The sequence below is a fragment of the Acipenser ruthenus genome, chromosome 9, assembly GCF_902713425.1.
Source record: "Acipenser ruthenus chromosome 9, fAciRut3.2 maternal haplotype, whole genome shotgun sequence".
NCBI classification, from domain to species: domain Eukaryota; kingdom Metazoa; phylum Chordata; class Actinopteri; order Acipenseriformes; family Acipenseridae; genus Acipenser; species Acipenser ruthenus.
The window spans coordinates 43,326,938-43,341,363 of record NC_081197.1 but is presented as its reverse complement, the minus strand read 5'-3'; the positions used below and the strand labels follow the sequence as shown (position 1 = coordinate 43,341,363).

Genomic DNA, 14,426 nt, shown 5'->3' with positions numbered 1-14,426 from the left:
GCAAGTTTGGGGCTGCATTTCTGCAAATGGAGTTGGGGATTTGGTCAGAATTAATGGTCTCCTCAATGCTGAGAAGTACAGGCAGATACTTATCCATCATGCAATACCATCAGGGAGGCATCTGATTGGCCCCAAATTTATTCTGCAGCATGACAACGACCCCAAACATACAGCGAAAGTCATTAAGAACTATCTTCAGCGTAAAGAAGAACAAGGAGTCGGGAAGTGATGGTATGGCCCCCACAGAGCCCTGATCTCAACATCATCGAGTCTGTCTGGGATTACATGAAGAGAGAGAAGCAACTGAGGCTGCCTAAATCCACAGAAGAACTGTGGTTAGTTCTCCAAGATGTTTGGGCCAACCTACCTGCTGAGTTCCTTCAAAAACTGTGTGCAAGTGTACCTAGAAGAATTGATGCTGTTTTGAAGGGTGGTCACACCAAATATTGATTTGATGTAGATTTTTCTTCTGTTCACTCACTTTGCATTTTGTTAATTGATAAATATAAACTATTAACATGTCTATTTTTGAAAGCATTCTTACTTTACAGCATTTTTTCACACCTGCCTAAAACTTTTGCACAGTACTGTATATATTAAGCCCCTTTCACACTGGCATACTGTACCCGGGTCACAACCTACCCGGACAGGACCCGGTGTCATGCAGGTCGGGTTCAAGCTTTCACACTGCTTTTGATAAAGCAGGGTTGATCTGAGTGACAGACGCAAGTAAACAATACACCTATCAATGCCCCGGAAGCAGCTTGTTACTGACGCTTCCATCCAAGCTTCTTTGGATTGAACCGTTGCTCCAAATGTTGATTAGAGCAAATGTTTCTTCATCCCTGCTGCAATCTGGCTCATGGTGTGTCTCAAGCAACGAAAATATGGCTAAACAGAAATATTCCTTGCGGAAGTGAAACCTTTACGCCGGCGTGGCTGTTCAGTGCTCAAAGTAAGCTTTTTTTTTAGGCACCAGCAGGCTCCTATTCTTTATGGTCGCCAGAAAAAGAAAATGGTTGCCCATAACTGCATTGAAATTTATTAAATATAAATAAAACTATTGTTCAAAATAATATAATATTAATGTATACATTTTAACTTAAACAATAATGTGCATCTCTAAGTATGTTTTATTTCCATATATATGCAATAATTTTGCAGATTTGTTTTTCAGCACAGAAAAAAACAACTTCTTTTGAAAAAAAAGAGTCCAAAACAAACTTTAGAATAGGTAATAGTGAACAGTAAATTCGTTAATATGCTTGCTGACAATAACTGCAGTAAATTACCCCAGATTCGTTAACTAAGCAGCTGAACTGTTGGCACCATGATGGCTGAAATCTCCTGTGAACTTTTGTTTGAACACATTCAGAACACGAAAACTCCAAAGTCGTGGGGTTAAAATTTGAACTGTGCTTAGAGATATTGGTGTATTCTTTGTCTTTGAAATAAAAGGCAGTATTTTTTGCTGTCTGTTTGATGACATTTTATTAATCTTCTAATAGGTGTGCGTGGACCTCTGGGTAAGTTGGCGTACACGCACATAGCCTCGGAGCTGCTGAAAACAAACAGCTGTCAGACAGTGTTTCCATTTGTAATTGACGTGCTTTTAATTGTAACTACCGTACACTGTATAAGTCATTTCCCCAAAATGCCAAGGAGTTGTGTGGTTGTGGGGATGCCACTTCCATTTAGATTGATGTAGTGAAAATCATAATAAAAATACTTAGATGCATTTTCCTGTTTTTTTTTTTTTTTTAAATGTGTCTAGAGATTCATAAGTAACATAACGATCTATATGAACAGATGCGCCTGTGACGTAGGCACTAAAAAGCTGTATTATATTTAACATGGGTCCAAAGGTATTTTAATAATAATAATAATAAAAGAAAATACAAATTGTTATTAAATATTGAGAAAAGTGCATATGTTAAAAAAAAAATAGAAAAAACAAAGTGGTCGCCTTTAGGCGACTAAAATAATATTTACCGTCACCAAAAGAAAAAAACGGTCGCTACTTTGACACTGCTGTTTGTTAATGTGTCGGCTCACGAACGGCCGTCAAGCATTTTGTCTTACTCAACCCGGGTCAAAGCATGTTGACCCACATCCTGAAGTGGGTCGCTGGGACCCGGGTTAACCCAGGTACGTGGTTTCACACTACGCAAGATTGTGACCCGGGTAGGAGTGCCAGTATGAAAGGGGCTTTAGTAGTATTAAACTAAACTAAAACAGTTACATGTTTAAACTTGACATCCCATATATCCCATGACAACCCTTTCAATGAAATGATGTTCTGATGACTTAAATTTAAATACATAACAATGGATGAACCATTACATTGCCTTGTTTGTTTAATTAATGTGGAGTTTAGTTTTTTGGCTTCAGGAAAAACAACAAATCATTCTTTCATCCAGTGACAGTTCAAGCAATCATGCTAAAAAAAACAAAACATGGTAGAATAGGTAGAATAACTGTTTTTTTTTCAAGCCTTACACTTCAATTACACTTCAGTAATTGCAGTGTTAGCTCATGCTAATGTTAATAATAAAGTGGGTTGTTTTTTTTAGAAATTGAATTATAGGTAAAGAGGGCAAGACAAATCATTTTGTAATTTCCCTGGCCACATGCTGTTATCTAGCTTCCAAAAAAATACATATGCCTCCAAGACACAAAGACAATTACAAAAATGCTTTCAGCATGATAGAATTGAGGATTGAAGTAAAATAGTAAGCCACCCACACACATAGTCTCTGTGTATTTACATCAAACAAGTTGCTGTTGGGACTAAAAACATGATTATGATACTAGAGACTCCAACTGAGATGCTTGTGATGCACCTTACTGGTGATTGTTGAGATATCCGTGTCTCTATCAGTGATGCAGTGCGAAATGAAGATGCAGCAAAGAGTTAACATTCTTAACTGTGCATCCCCAGTAAGTCATTAATTTAAATTGTCTGCTTTCTCTCACCCGCAGGCTGATCGATCTGGCTTTAATCAATTCTGGGAAGTAATTGCACTTGCGTGACTTCTATCTTCTCATCAACTGGAAAGTGGAACTGCTTGCAGTATGAAATCCATGCACTGGGATGGCTTCCACTGCTGAAGAGGCTGGTTTTATCCATGGGTGCTCTTTATGGCAATCATTAAACACTGCTAAGTTATAGTTTAAACAAGACAATTATTTTGGCTGTGGAAGACCATAACCTACAAATGTTATTTTAGACAATGTCTAGGCCAAAGGGAATTATATGGCTACCTTTCTCTTTCACACCTTTCTCTGTGATGGTGAATGTAAACTTGATTTTTTGGATAACCACTCTGGCTGTGAGATTTACTTCTATCAAATGCCAAGCACAGTATTCAGTAATAACAACACATTATGGAAAATTGCGGGGTTTAAAAACACCCTTACCCAATGAGATCCTTGGTCCAGTGGAACAATATCTTGGAGTTCCTTACGCCTCTCCACCAACTGGGGAAAGAAGGTTCCAGCCTCCTGAGCCCCCTTCTTCATGGACTGGCATCAGAAATGCCACTCAGTTTGCAGCCGTCTGTCCCCAGTACCTGGAAGACCGTTTTTTACTTAATGACATGTTGCCAGTCTGGTTTACAGCCAGTTTGGATACTGTGGTAAACTATGTGCAAGACCAAAATGAAGACTGCCTTTACTTAAACATCTATGTCCCCACTGAAGATGGTGAGTCATATTTTGTTTTTTACCTTGTTTTTATTTTCACCTTTTGTCAGTGTTTTGGGAAAAGTTTCTGTTTTTAGGGTGTTCTGTAAACAGACATATTGTATCACCTGTGTACAGTTTAACTTCATGAACAAAACTATTTTTTGGAAATGGGAAATTTTACACACACACAAATACTGTATATAGTATTTGTATAGTATATAGTATGATAAATAAATAAAAAACACTGAATTACATTGTGTTGAAAGTAGAGACATGAAATATACAAGTTGTGAAATATGTATGGTTTTAAATAACAATCCTTTTCTGTGAGGTTGCACTGAAAGTCAGCCACTAGCAGCAGTGCACCACCTCTGCATAAACCTTTGGCCACTTGATCATCAGCTGCCACCTTACCAGTCCATGAATTCTCCAGTGTATGAAAATTTAGTGCAGTACAAAACAACTGCTCCAATCCAATCTTCACACTGCTCTTAAAAAATATTAATGAGATGTGAGAGCAAATAAATAATGACAAAAAACAGTGTCACATTAAAAATATCTCTACATTTTGTATTTTTATTTAAGAGCATTACAGAAAGATGATCAATGAGGAGCAGTGCAGGGTTCACATTATATACAGTATGGTATATATGTACCATTGGCCAATTACCTCTATGTAGCATTTCTTGATCAGTTGAAAAATTGTACTGAAAACACAATCTGAGAATAAGAATGCTTGATCGTTCAATTATCTGTTGTGGCAGGTATTCTTATACAAACTGAATAGTGCTTACATTGCAAATAGTGCTTACATTTCAAGCTGCAAAGAGAATGATTAAAAAAGACAACAGCCAAATTTATGGAGTGGGATATCGGTATAAGCCCACCTGGTTTCGTGAAAAAAAAAAAAAAAACATTTAACACAATACACAATTTCCCTTTAGTAATATTAGAGGGCTAAAACACACTAGAAATAAACACCAAGAATATGTTCCAATATATAGCAATACTAAACCTGGTCCATCCTTTACTACTGTCCCATACACTACAAATGTAGAAATAAAGATTTCATATTACCATATATCTTAATTGCAATTACTTATCATGAAATGATACAGCACTGCAAGTATGTGACTAGCAGTCTTTAGTTCACAAAGCCATGTTATGCTCTATCGAGTGATGTAGGGGAAGAATAAGAAAATAAATGCTTATGTGATAAATACTGCACAATCCTGCTACAATAATTATTTCAAAGTACAGTGGCAGCCGAGGCCAGCTGTTCCAGTGATGGCAAATGATGTACTATAAATGGTTTCATAGTTGAATCTACCTAATTTATTTATTTTTTTACCGGAAAGGCAGTTTTAGTTTGGGGGACACATACTCTCTTCTACTTTAAAACCTGCCTACTACTATTTTACTGAGAAAAAATATTACACCTTATTACATGACACGTAGGATTTTTTAAGGTAGCAACCTTTTTAAATGTCTAAAACCTATTATTTAAGCCCCTAAGGAACAGACACTTAACAATAACACTTGAAATGTATTTGTTCTACGATTGTAAATCGCCCTGGATAAGGGCGTCTGCTAAGAAATAAATAATAATAATAATAATTATCAATATCCAACGGCACTTTTCTTAAGTGAAATACAATTATATGTAATGGGGTTTCTTGCTCATTGCAGCTTCAATCTAAATATAGGTTTAACTGTGGAAAGAATAGTAGATTAAACAGGAGACAGAAAGATAATCTGATGAGCTAAATCCTGATGTGGCAGTTGTGTACTCCTCCCTGAGATTACCAAGTAAATGAATACATTTAAATATCTTTGTATTTTTTTGATATTATTTCTGGAAAATAAATAATTCATTAGGTAGGCCATTGTATATTGCTATTTTCTTTGTGCCGTTTTATATTATTTATTTAATGTCTTTTGATGTGTTGCACATCAAACTCTGATTGGCTGTTTTTTGCTTGTTTTGTTTTTGTTTTTTCTTGGACAGACTCCTGGTAAAGTGTGGTTAAGATTCTTGTCATTCCCTTTTCACTATAAAAAATATTTTAAAACCCTCACAATGGCAGGTACTGGTGAAACTATGTGACCTTTTCAAATCCAATGGGTTCACAATTTGATGACAATGTAAATGGTAAAGTCAGGATAGTTTTTCTTCAGGGTCTTGGAAAGGGTAACATGCTTTGGATGGGGATAACAGATGCTTTTACCAAAACAAGTGTCACCCCTAAAATGGAGACAGAAGTGCAAGACATTAATCACTCCTCATACAATACTCATACAATGGAATGAAAGACTAAACCTCAATCACCATCTTATCCTCAATTCAAATGTACTGTACATGCACATGTTCAGTATTACTTTAAAAAGTCAGACAAACAGCAGCACACAGCTATAATAAATAAAACAAAGAACAGTGAGTCAGAAAAGCCAAATTACTTCACAGTATATTACAACATTGTTTATTCTTTCATAACATGGCACAATGTAATATAACTTTTTTTTCAGTGTACATATAATACATATAAAGTGAATGTGGAACGATTTATTTTGATTTGTAAATAGTAGTGTAGTGTTTCCATTCTAGATTAAATTGCTATCTCCAATCACCTACATGCTGGGTTCAAGAGAACATGCTTGGAGTTGTTTTCTGATTTGGTCTTTGAGGTTGATGTCAGTTTTCAGGACCATGGACAGTGCATTTAGGAAATGTACTACACCAACTTGCAAGCTGAAACAGCTCCCTAACAGGATTTACTAATGGACTATTTGAAAAAAAAAAAAAGAAAAAAACACAAAGTTGGCATTTAAACACAAAGTTGGCATTTATATATAACAATTCATTTATATATATATATATATATATATATATATATATATATATATATATATATATATATATATATATATATATATATAGGGAGTTTGTTTTCTCCTTTTTTTCTAGATTTCTGAAGTCATCATCCTGTCACCATACTAAACCTTTCTAGAGTTTGGAAATACATGTTCTAAGCATTGAACACCTGGAGGGGGTTGGCCAATGCTAGTTTGATTCGATTGCCATCGTTCCATGGGTCAAAATGCATCAGATTCAAGTGACAAATTGAAGAATGATCATCTTACTGAGACAGACATACACTTTCTTATTTTCTTTAATCTTGTTGCCAATCTCTTTAAGAAAATGTTATCGCACAACTTCAGAACAAATAATGCAAGGGCCAATTAATCAGATTGACAATGATAAATGTGTCTAACTGCCATGCCTTGCTGGTCTGGACAGGTTTTCCCAGTGCTAGTAAATTATCTATCTGCTATTACCTATCTTGCACATGTACACAACTCTGCTTGTGTTCTGAATATAAAAGTCCCTTAAATTAAAAAGGGTTGCATTAATATTGCTAATATTGCTATGCTTCAAGTATGAATACACATAAATTCGGTGTTTCTACTTCTCCATGATGCTCAGTTTATGGATCATCTGATGCTTTAGATATAGTTATGAAGCATTACGACAGTTGATGTGGGTTAATATACAGCTTGATAATAATATCATCTTTGGAAATACAATTCATTTTTAAACCCAATATAAGTGGGTCTGACTCCTTTTCGGGTTCCTGTGGCATTATGTTATTCCACACCCATATGGTAATCACCTGGATCTGAAAGTGCTTTAATTGAATGTTTCGATACAATCTAATCATATGCATCTGAATGCCCAGTTATGTCTGGATCATAATTTCAAAGACTACAGGGATCAGCTTGGGAACAAGAAAAATGTGTTTATGTATCTACAACCTAAATGCTGTTGAAATGTTGTCCTCTACTACTAAGACTCTCATATGTCTTTAGTGGTCCTTTTAAATAGTATTTGCAAATTAGATAAGTGAAGAAAATCACATGCAATTAAGTAATCCTCAACACTGGGATTTGCAGAAAAAAAAGAAAATCATATTTTTTGAATATCCTGTGTAGGTGGACCTGTACAGTTATTTGTATTGCTTCAAGGAAAAGACAAAATGCTATTTTTTTCCACTGCAGCTACCCTTTTGAATATCTGGTCCTTTGTTTTTAAAAACATGAAGTACACCAAATGAATTAAATATAATTGTGTTATATCATTCACAGTTAGCTGGTAGGTCATTTGTTTTTATCCTCTTTGCAAAATGATAAACACTCATAGTTTTTTTTTAGATGCCAAGACTTCTTAACATCTTCTTTTTTCTTTTTTGATACAACTCCAATTATCAAGTTCCTTCCTTTTAAAGACAGCCACGCAAGTTCACCAGTTCACGTTGCATCTTTATGTTTTGCAGACAAAACTTTTTTTTCTGAATCATATTTTTTAAATTTGAAAACTTTTTTTTTTTAACAGATGTTCTTCTTTTTTTGCGGGGGGAGAAAACCAGCTGTTTTTGAAATCTCTTTTTTTCCCTTTACTCTTCTCCTGTTGACCTTAGGAGCCAACACAAAGAAACAAGCAGATGATATAACCAATAATGATCGCGGTGAAGATGAAGGTATTTTTTCTTTTTAAAAAAAAAAAAAAAAGAAAAAAAGCTCGATTCTGGTGCATGAAAATATACCTCTTGATTTTTTGTGAATTTTTTTTTTTTGCGCATACTTACGTGCACCTCCTGATTTCTTTATTTTATTATAATTTTTCAAGCCACTTTTTTCTTGCAACAAATTAGCATATAGATGACTACAGTTCCCTTGTGAGATAAGTTAAAGGTTATGTATAAGTGTGTGAAGTGAGCAACATAATACATTGTATTTACAATTGAATTCCCTTTGCAGCGCAAGAAAGTGAAAAAAGGGAATTGAATCTATGCATGTGTTTAAATTGTTTTTCCCTTTAAGAAAATAAACCATTTTTAAGCCCTTTTTCTTTTTACTTACCCCAGTGAAGCATGACACGTAACCCTTATTTTAACAATAGGGATACATGTTATTTTGTATTATAGTAATATCAAGAGCTTGCCCCTTTGCATGAGAAACTAGATGTTCCTTGTTGATTGCAATGTGATTCCAACTAATGAAAGTAATTTCAGATATGATCTCATGGTACCTGAAAGGACAGTGGAATTGTGTCAAAACAAAATGGCGGAAGATTGTGAAGGAGCATTTGCCAGCACATTTGCTGACCTATTTTTCTTTATCTCATTTATAACACTTTTTTCAGAGACAGTATTCTGTTCACAGTAGGCCGTTTCTGAATCTGTTACAAAGGAGCCCCCTTTACGCCCATTATTTTTTAATATTTGAAAAGCAGTTTAGTTGGTTTGTTGTTGGCAAATTGCAGAGCAATATAAAATGCACAGTCTATCAGGGAGTTTAGGTAGTTGTGATTAAAAGCATGTCCCCAGAGGCTTTGGGCTGGGATTAAGTTTGTTTATAATACAAGATTAACTAGGATATTGCTAATTGAAACTCAAAAGTAACATTTTTTGTAAAGTCCCAACACCATTAAAAAAATAATGAGCTACTCTGAAGCCATACTGGTTCATGTGACAAAATAGTAGTTTACAGAAAATTATATCTTCCTTATCTTAATTTTGGAACTAGATTATTTCAACAATTTGTAAGAGTGTTAAAGAAATGAACAAACATTCAAGAATGGCCTTAGATAGCTGAATTGTCACACTCGTTTATTCAAAAGTGTCGATTCAGCACATTGGCATGAGGTCTCTGTGTTTCGATAAAGCTGACAGATTTATACCAATTAGTGCAAAGGAATCCTCAGCTTACATGACTTTTGTCCAGGCATTTTCTACTACTGGGCGGTAGTTCCCATTTGCCTAAAAATTGCCAAACTGATCTGTTTTTTTATTCTTTTCTTTCTTGAGAATAAAAAGAAGCATTAGCAAATAAATGCAGAAGAAGCCGAGCTAACCTGCTGACTGGAGTGGTTCTGCTGTTAAATTGTCTGCTGAATCCACGTCAAAGGTTCTTAATCACAAGGAAACAGAGATCAATTTATATAATTGATCAACAAAATGAGTATCTTTTTTTCTAAAGAAAATTTTCAAAGAGAAGCCTGGAAAAAATAAATAGGTTTAAGATTTGTATTAGCATTCTTACACAAATCAGGCAATTAGCCAAATTAGAAAAGCAAATTTAATTTAACAATGGAAGTTGTCAATTAGGAATAATGAATGCACAAGGAAGCAAATTCAATGGAGCTTTTAAGCAAAATGAATGAAAAGTCTTGGCGCCTCTCTCTCTCTCTCTGATGTCATGTCTATCCACCCTCATATTTGAGAAAACAAAAGCTATTTCCACTGCCACAGACCCTGTTTTTGAAACTATTCTCCATGAACACACTGTTAAAATGAATGCACAGATTTCTAGCCCTACTGTCTGTGGAAACGATGTATAGGCTCTGGAGCACTGTGCTCAACAAGAACACATGTATGCACCTGAGAAAGGCAAAATACTGCAGTGGAAACATGTCTTTATACTGTTTTCACACAATACTTTAATACAGTAGTAAGAGCACACTTAGACAAGGTACTGTTCGTCTTCACACAAGGTACTGTTCGTCTTCAAACTTGGGAACAAATTTACCTAACTCCCACATTAACTAAACCTATCACCAGCCTAAATCCAGAGGGAGTTTCAATAAGTATATATATATATATATTTTTTAACTAAAAAAGTAACTACTTTATAAGTGAAGTAATAATTACTGCGCTGTAAGTTCTGGACTAGTTAGGGTGGCACAGAATAAAACAGATGCACAGGTTTTGCAGGGGACAAAGACAAGGTTTATTTTCCATTTACAGGAAAACTGAACCAAAAATAACAAAATAAATCAAAACAGGCCTGGTGCAGTCCAAATAGTTAATGTCTCAGGGAGAAGCCTTATAGGGAGTTTCCCCCAGTCCTTTCAGGGCAGGTTGCCAAGCCTCCCCCCCCCCCTTGTTTCTAGTCCTTCGTTCCTCTGTTCCCAATACACTGGTATACACAGGAATGAGCATCTGTGGTGAGATATAAAAAAGGAAACAGTCAGGAGAACCCCAGTTAAAAAAAAACATCAGTGTTGTCTTTTTGTCTTTCATTACCAAAAAGAGTCCCTAGTTAAGATTATGCATAAAAGATTAAGCAGACAACAATGACAAATTATCACAAAAATACTAAAGACAATCCTCAAATAATCTCAGAATGCATTAACAAGACTGACGGGTAGATGGTAAGCTTACTTTTCAAATTGTCCTGAATTCCAAAAGCTACTGAGGTACTTGGAAATTCCTGGATGAATCCCTAGTTTAAAAGTGCCTTCAGAAATATTGTACTGTATGACAGGATTGCAATCTTTGATGGGCAGTCAAGGATATAGAAAAATATATATAGTTAGACGTAACAATAGCATTTCAAATCTTGAATGTAAATGATACTTGATAAACTTGATCGACCTGAACCCTTTTTAATAAATGTAACATTCATTGGAGAAATGGCTTCTCTTAAAAAAAAATGAATAACGTGACCTTGCTTTATCTTAGAAGTTTATTATTCTGTAAATTCATATGTTATGTCATCTGTGGTATTCTGTTTTAGAAATCGGAGCAAAATCGGGCTATTGGGGCTGACAGTGAGCATTTCCAGCAGCGAATTACAGTGAACAGAAGATACATTCAGTGTATGAGGCATCATATGCTGCATGGACACTTACTGTCATCAGCATCTGCAATACTAACACAGGACAGAAACAGGATAAAATAACAATGTTACACAATTAATAATGTCAAACAGATTAATTGTTGTTGTGTTAATCAGGTAGTAGTATAATATACAGCTTACAAAGGACCATTCAAAACAACATTTTCATTAAATCACTAACACACTCGCACATATATTTTTTTCTACAAAATAAACATTCGATATGTTTATGAAACAGATTAACTAAAATAACAATAAATGTGTATGTTTTTTGCATTGCTGTTGAGTTAAAATCCTCTTTTTTTCTTTTTTTTTTTCTCAGATATCCATGATGAAAATGGCTTAAAGCCAGTCATGGTGTACATTCATGGGGGGTCCTACATGGAAGGCACTGGAAACATGATTGATGGAAGCATTCTTGCAAGTTATGGAAATGTCATTGTGATAACCCTGAACTACAGGCTTGGTGTTTTAGGTAAGTTGTTGTACCTGTTTTTTAATGTGCTGCAATTGGAAATCTAGGCATTTTTTATGCATGCTCCAATGCGTATTTATGGGTGTTGCAAAGATTATTGCAGTGAAGTCAAAATTTCACCAAGCTTTAAATTCAGAGCTCCCCACAGCAAAGTAAATCGTTAATTTAGCATAAAATAAACTGAAAACACAATGGATAACACAAAACAAGTTTTAAAATTCTAAAAACTACTGTAGAAAATTGACTGCTCTGTGCAGAACCTGATTTTTCCAGCTGTTATTTTCTATGAAGCTCATCCAAAATAAAAAATAAAAATGTAGGGGTTATTCACTAATTTAACATTCTGAATATTTTAAAGCAGGCTATGCAATGAGCTTGTACTAGTAGTTTTGCAAATAATTATTTTAAATGTGCAAACCACCTGCACTAAACTGAATGGATAGTTTAAAATGGACAGGATCTTATAAAGCAAAATAAATAAATAAACTATTAACTTTACAGTCATTATTAAACAATTCTCCACATTTAGTAATAAGCACTATGCTTTGACAGTAATAAACAAATATATAAAAAAAAATACTTGGCAACGTTTTAGATTAAAGCCATATCTAAAGATGTTCAGGTCTAGAAATGATTAGTTTTTTTTAAATATTAAGATGAGTCATTTAAAGTTAAAAAAAATACAGAACAGAGTTTACTATTATGTGCATATGAACATTTGTACTGTAGCTATAAACATTGGTATAAACATTTGAGTGAAGTGAAATGAAAGGCTGTTGATTGTTGCAAGCACTAATATCATGCTCCACTGCAGATAGAGGTTTGTTTTTCATAATATGTTTATTTTAGTAAAACAGTACACCGGGTAGTTTTTGAGTATGATGGGGGCCTGGCGTTGTTATCATTTTAGGGACCGCTCTTTGCAGATTCAGTTATTTTCCTTTACTGTTTTACTGCCACCACACTCGATTGACATTAATGAAAAATTATTCAGTCTTAGCTGAGTCGATGTTTGATTAGCGCCAGCCGTAGTTAGTCTACTGGCAGTGTCAAAAACATTTGTAAAGTGATGTCTGTTTTGGGAAATGCAAACTGCACTCTTTTGTCACAAAAGGTGAAGCAAGTTATTTGGAGATTTGTTGTCTTCATCTCTTACAAACTCTCTAAATTAAAAAGTTAGGGCTTGCCAGTAATTCACATTGTAATCCATCAGCGTTGTCATTTTCTACTGTTGCTTTTTCTCCAATGTACTGATTCCTCCACATACATTTGTTGGTATTTTATTGAAATAGCTTGTCAGCTTTGGTGTTTTGTTTAACATTTCTTCTTCGTGAAGACATTTTCATTGTTGTGCTTTCTGTTTTTCACAACTAATAAAACTGTCACGTGACTTGATCGCAGGATTTTAGGATTGAGACATAATTAAAAAAAAAAAAAACTATGAATATAGTTTAGATTATTTAATATCATGTAATCAAATAAACCACAAAATGATATCGCGGAAGCCATTTAGTAGTACAGTATTTCATGTTAGATTTTGAATTGTCACATTTTTTAATTTTTGTCAGTTTATGGAAAACTACAAAGCGGTATGCAATTCCATATTTTAACATTATTCAGCAGGTTTCATTCTTTATGAACTTTATGAAGCAAAAGATGTTAATTCTAATCCCCAATGGACACGTCTGACAGAGCGGTTGGACTTGGGTGCTTTAGTCTTGTGATTGTCGAGTGGATCCTAGATGATTTGGGATTGATTTTTTTGTTATGGACTTGTTCAGTTCTTGTTTTCAAAAAACACATTCATGTGGGATGATATTGGGACAAATATTAATAATGGGGTTTTATGGAAATGGAGAAATAACGGGCAGTGTCAATGTATTGTACAGAGATCCTACAGAGTGAACATTTATACAAGAGCTGTCATTTAGTAAGCAACTGAGGCACAAAAACCCCTGGCTTGTGACAACATTGCAATGAATAAGGAACACCTAGTGTTTCATGCAAAGGGAAAACTCTTGATATTACTATAATACAAAATAACATATCCCTATTGTTAAAACAAGGGTTACGTGTCGGCATATTTACCGGGATGAACAGAACAAGAACAAATCTCGAAGGACCTAAAGTAACAACATCAAGTTAAAATGTTGACCGCTTGAAAGGTAAGATGTTGCAAGACTTTTAGAGACCAGGCAGTGATGGTTGTGCCAGTGGTTTTTTAACTGTGACTGACAGCTTGCCAGTTACAGATCGTGAAGGTCTTTGCAAGAGAGGTATAAGGGCTAGTGTCCTGAAAGAGGCCATCAACAATTTTAATACAAATTGGTGCATGTAGTCAAGAATAATAATAACTTCAACCAGGTAGCGATGTTACCCTGGTTCCCTGAAAGAGAAGACAACCACCAACAACATTAGGTATGGGATATGCCTGCCTGTTGGTAGGTATTTTCTGAGCTCTCTATACCAGAGCTGCCGATAGGCCCCTTCCTGGGATGACGCCCTCTGTCCCGCCTACAGAGGGATTAAATAGTCAGACCACAAAAACGGTGGAAGGAATACCACAGGGGGCAATGCATCGTCTCTG

The 14,426-nt window shown here is 35.0% G+C and overlaps 1 protein-coding gene across 2 annotated transcripts in view; it reads left to right on the top strand.

Annotated features, from left to right (window-relative positions):
* Nucleotides 1–14,426, top strand: part of LOC117406182 (neuroligin-4, X-linked-like) — a 69,836-nt gene that overhangs the window by 17,771 nt on the left and 37,639 nt on the right. Inside the window, exons 2-4 of one of the 2 annotated variants that reach the window (XM_059030028.1) lie at nt 2,983–3,705; nt 8,163–8,222; nt 11,687–11,839. In XM_059030028.1, coding sequence (XP_058886011.1) covers nt 3,234–3,705; nt 8,163–8,222; nt 11,687–11,839 — 685 coding nt within the window. In that variant the 5' untranslated portion in view covers nt 2,983–3,233. The remainder of the gene's footprint in view (nt 1–2,982; nt 3,706–8,162; nt 8,223–11,686; nt 11,840–14,426) is intronic. The other variant, XM_059030029.1, reaches the window with a different exon arrangement.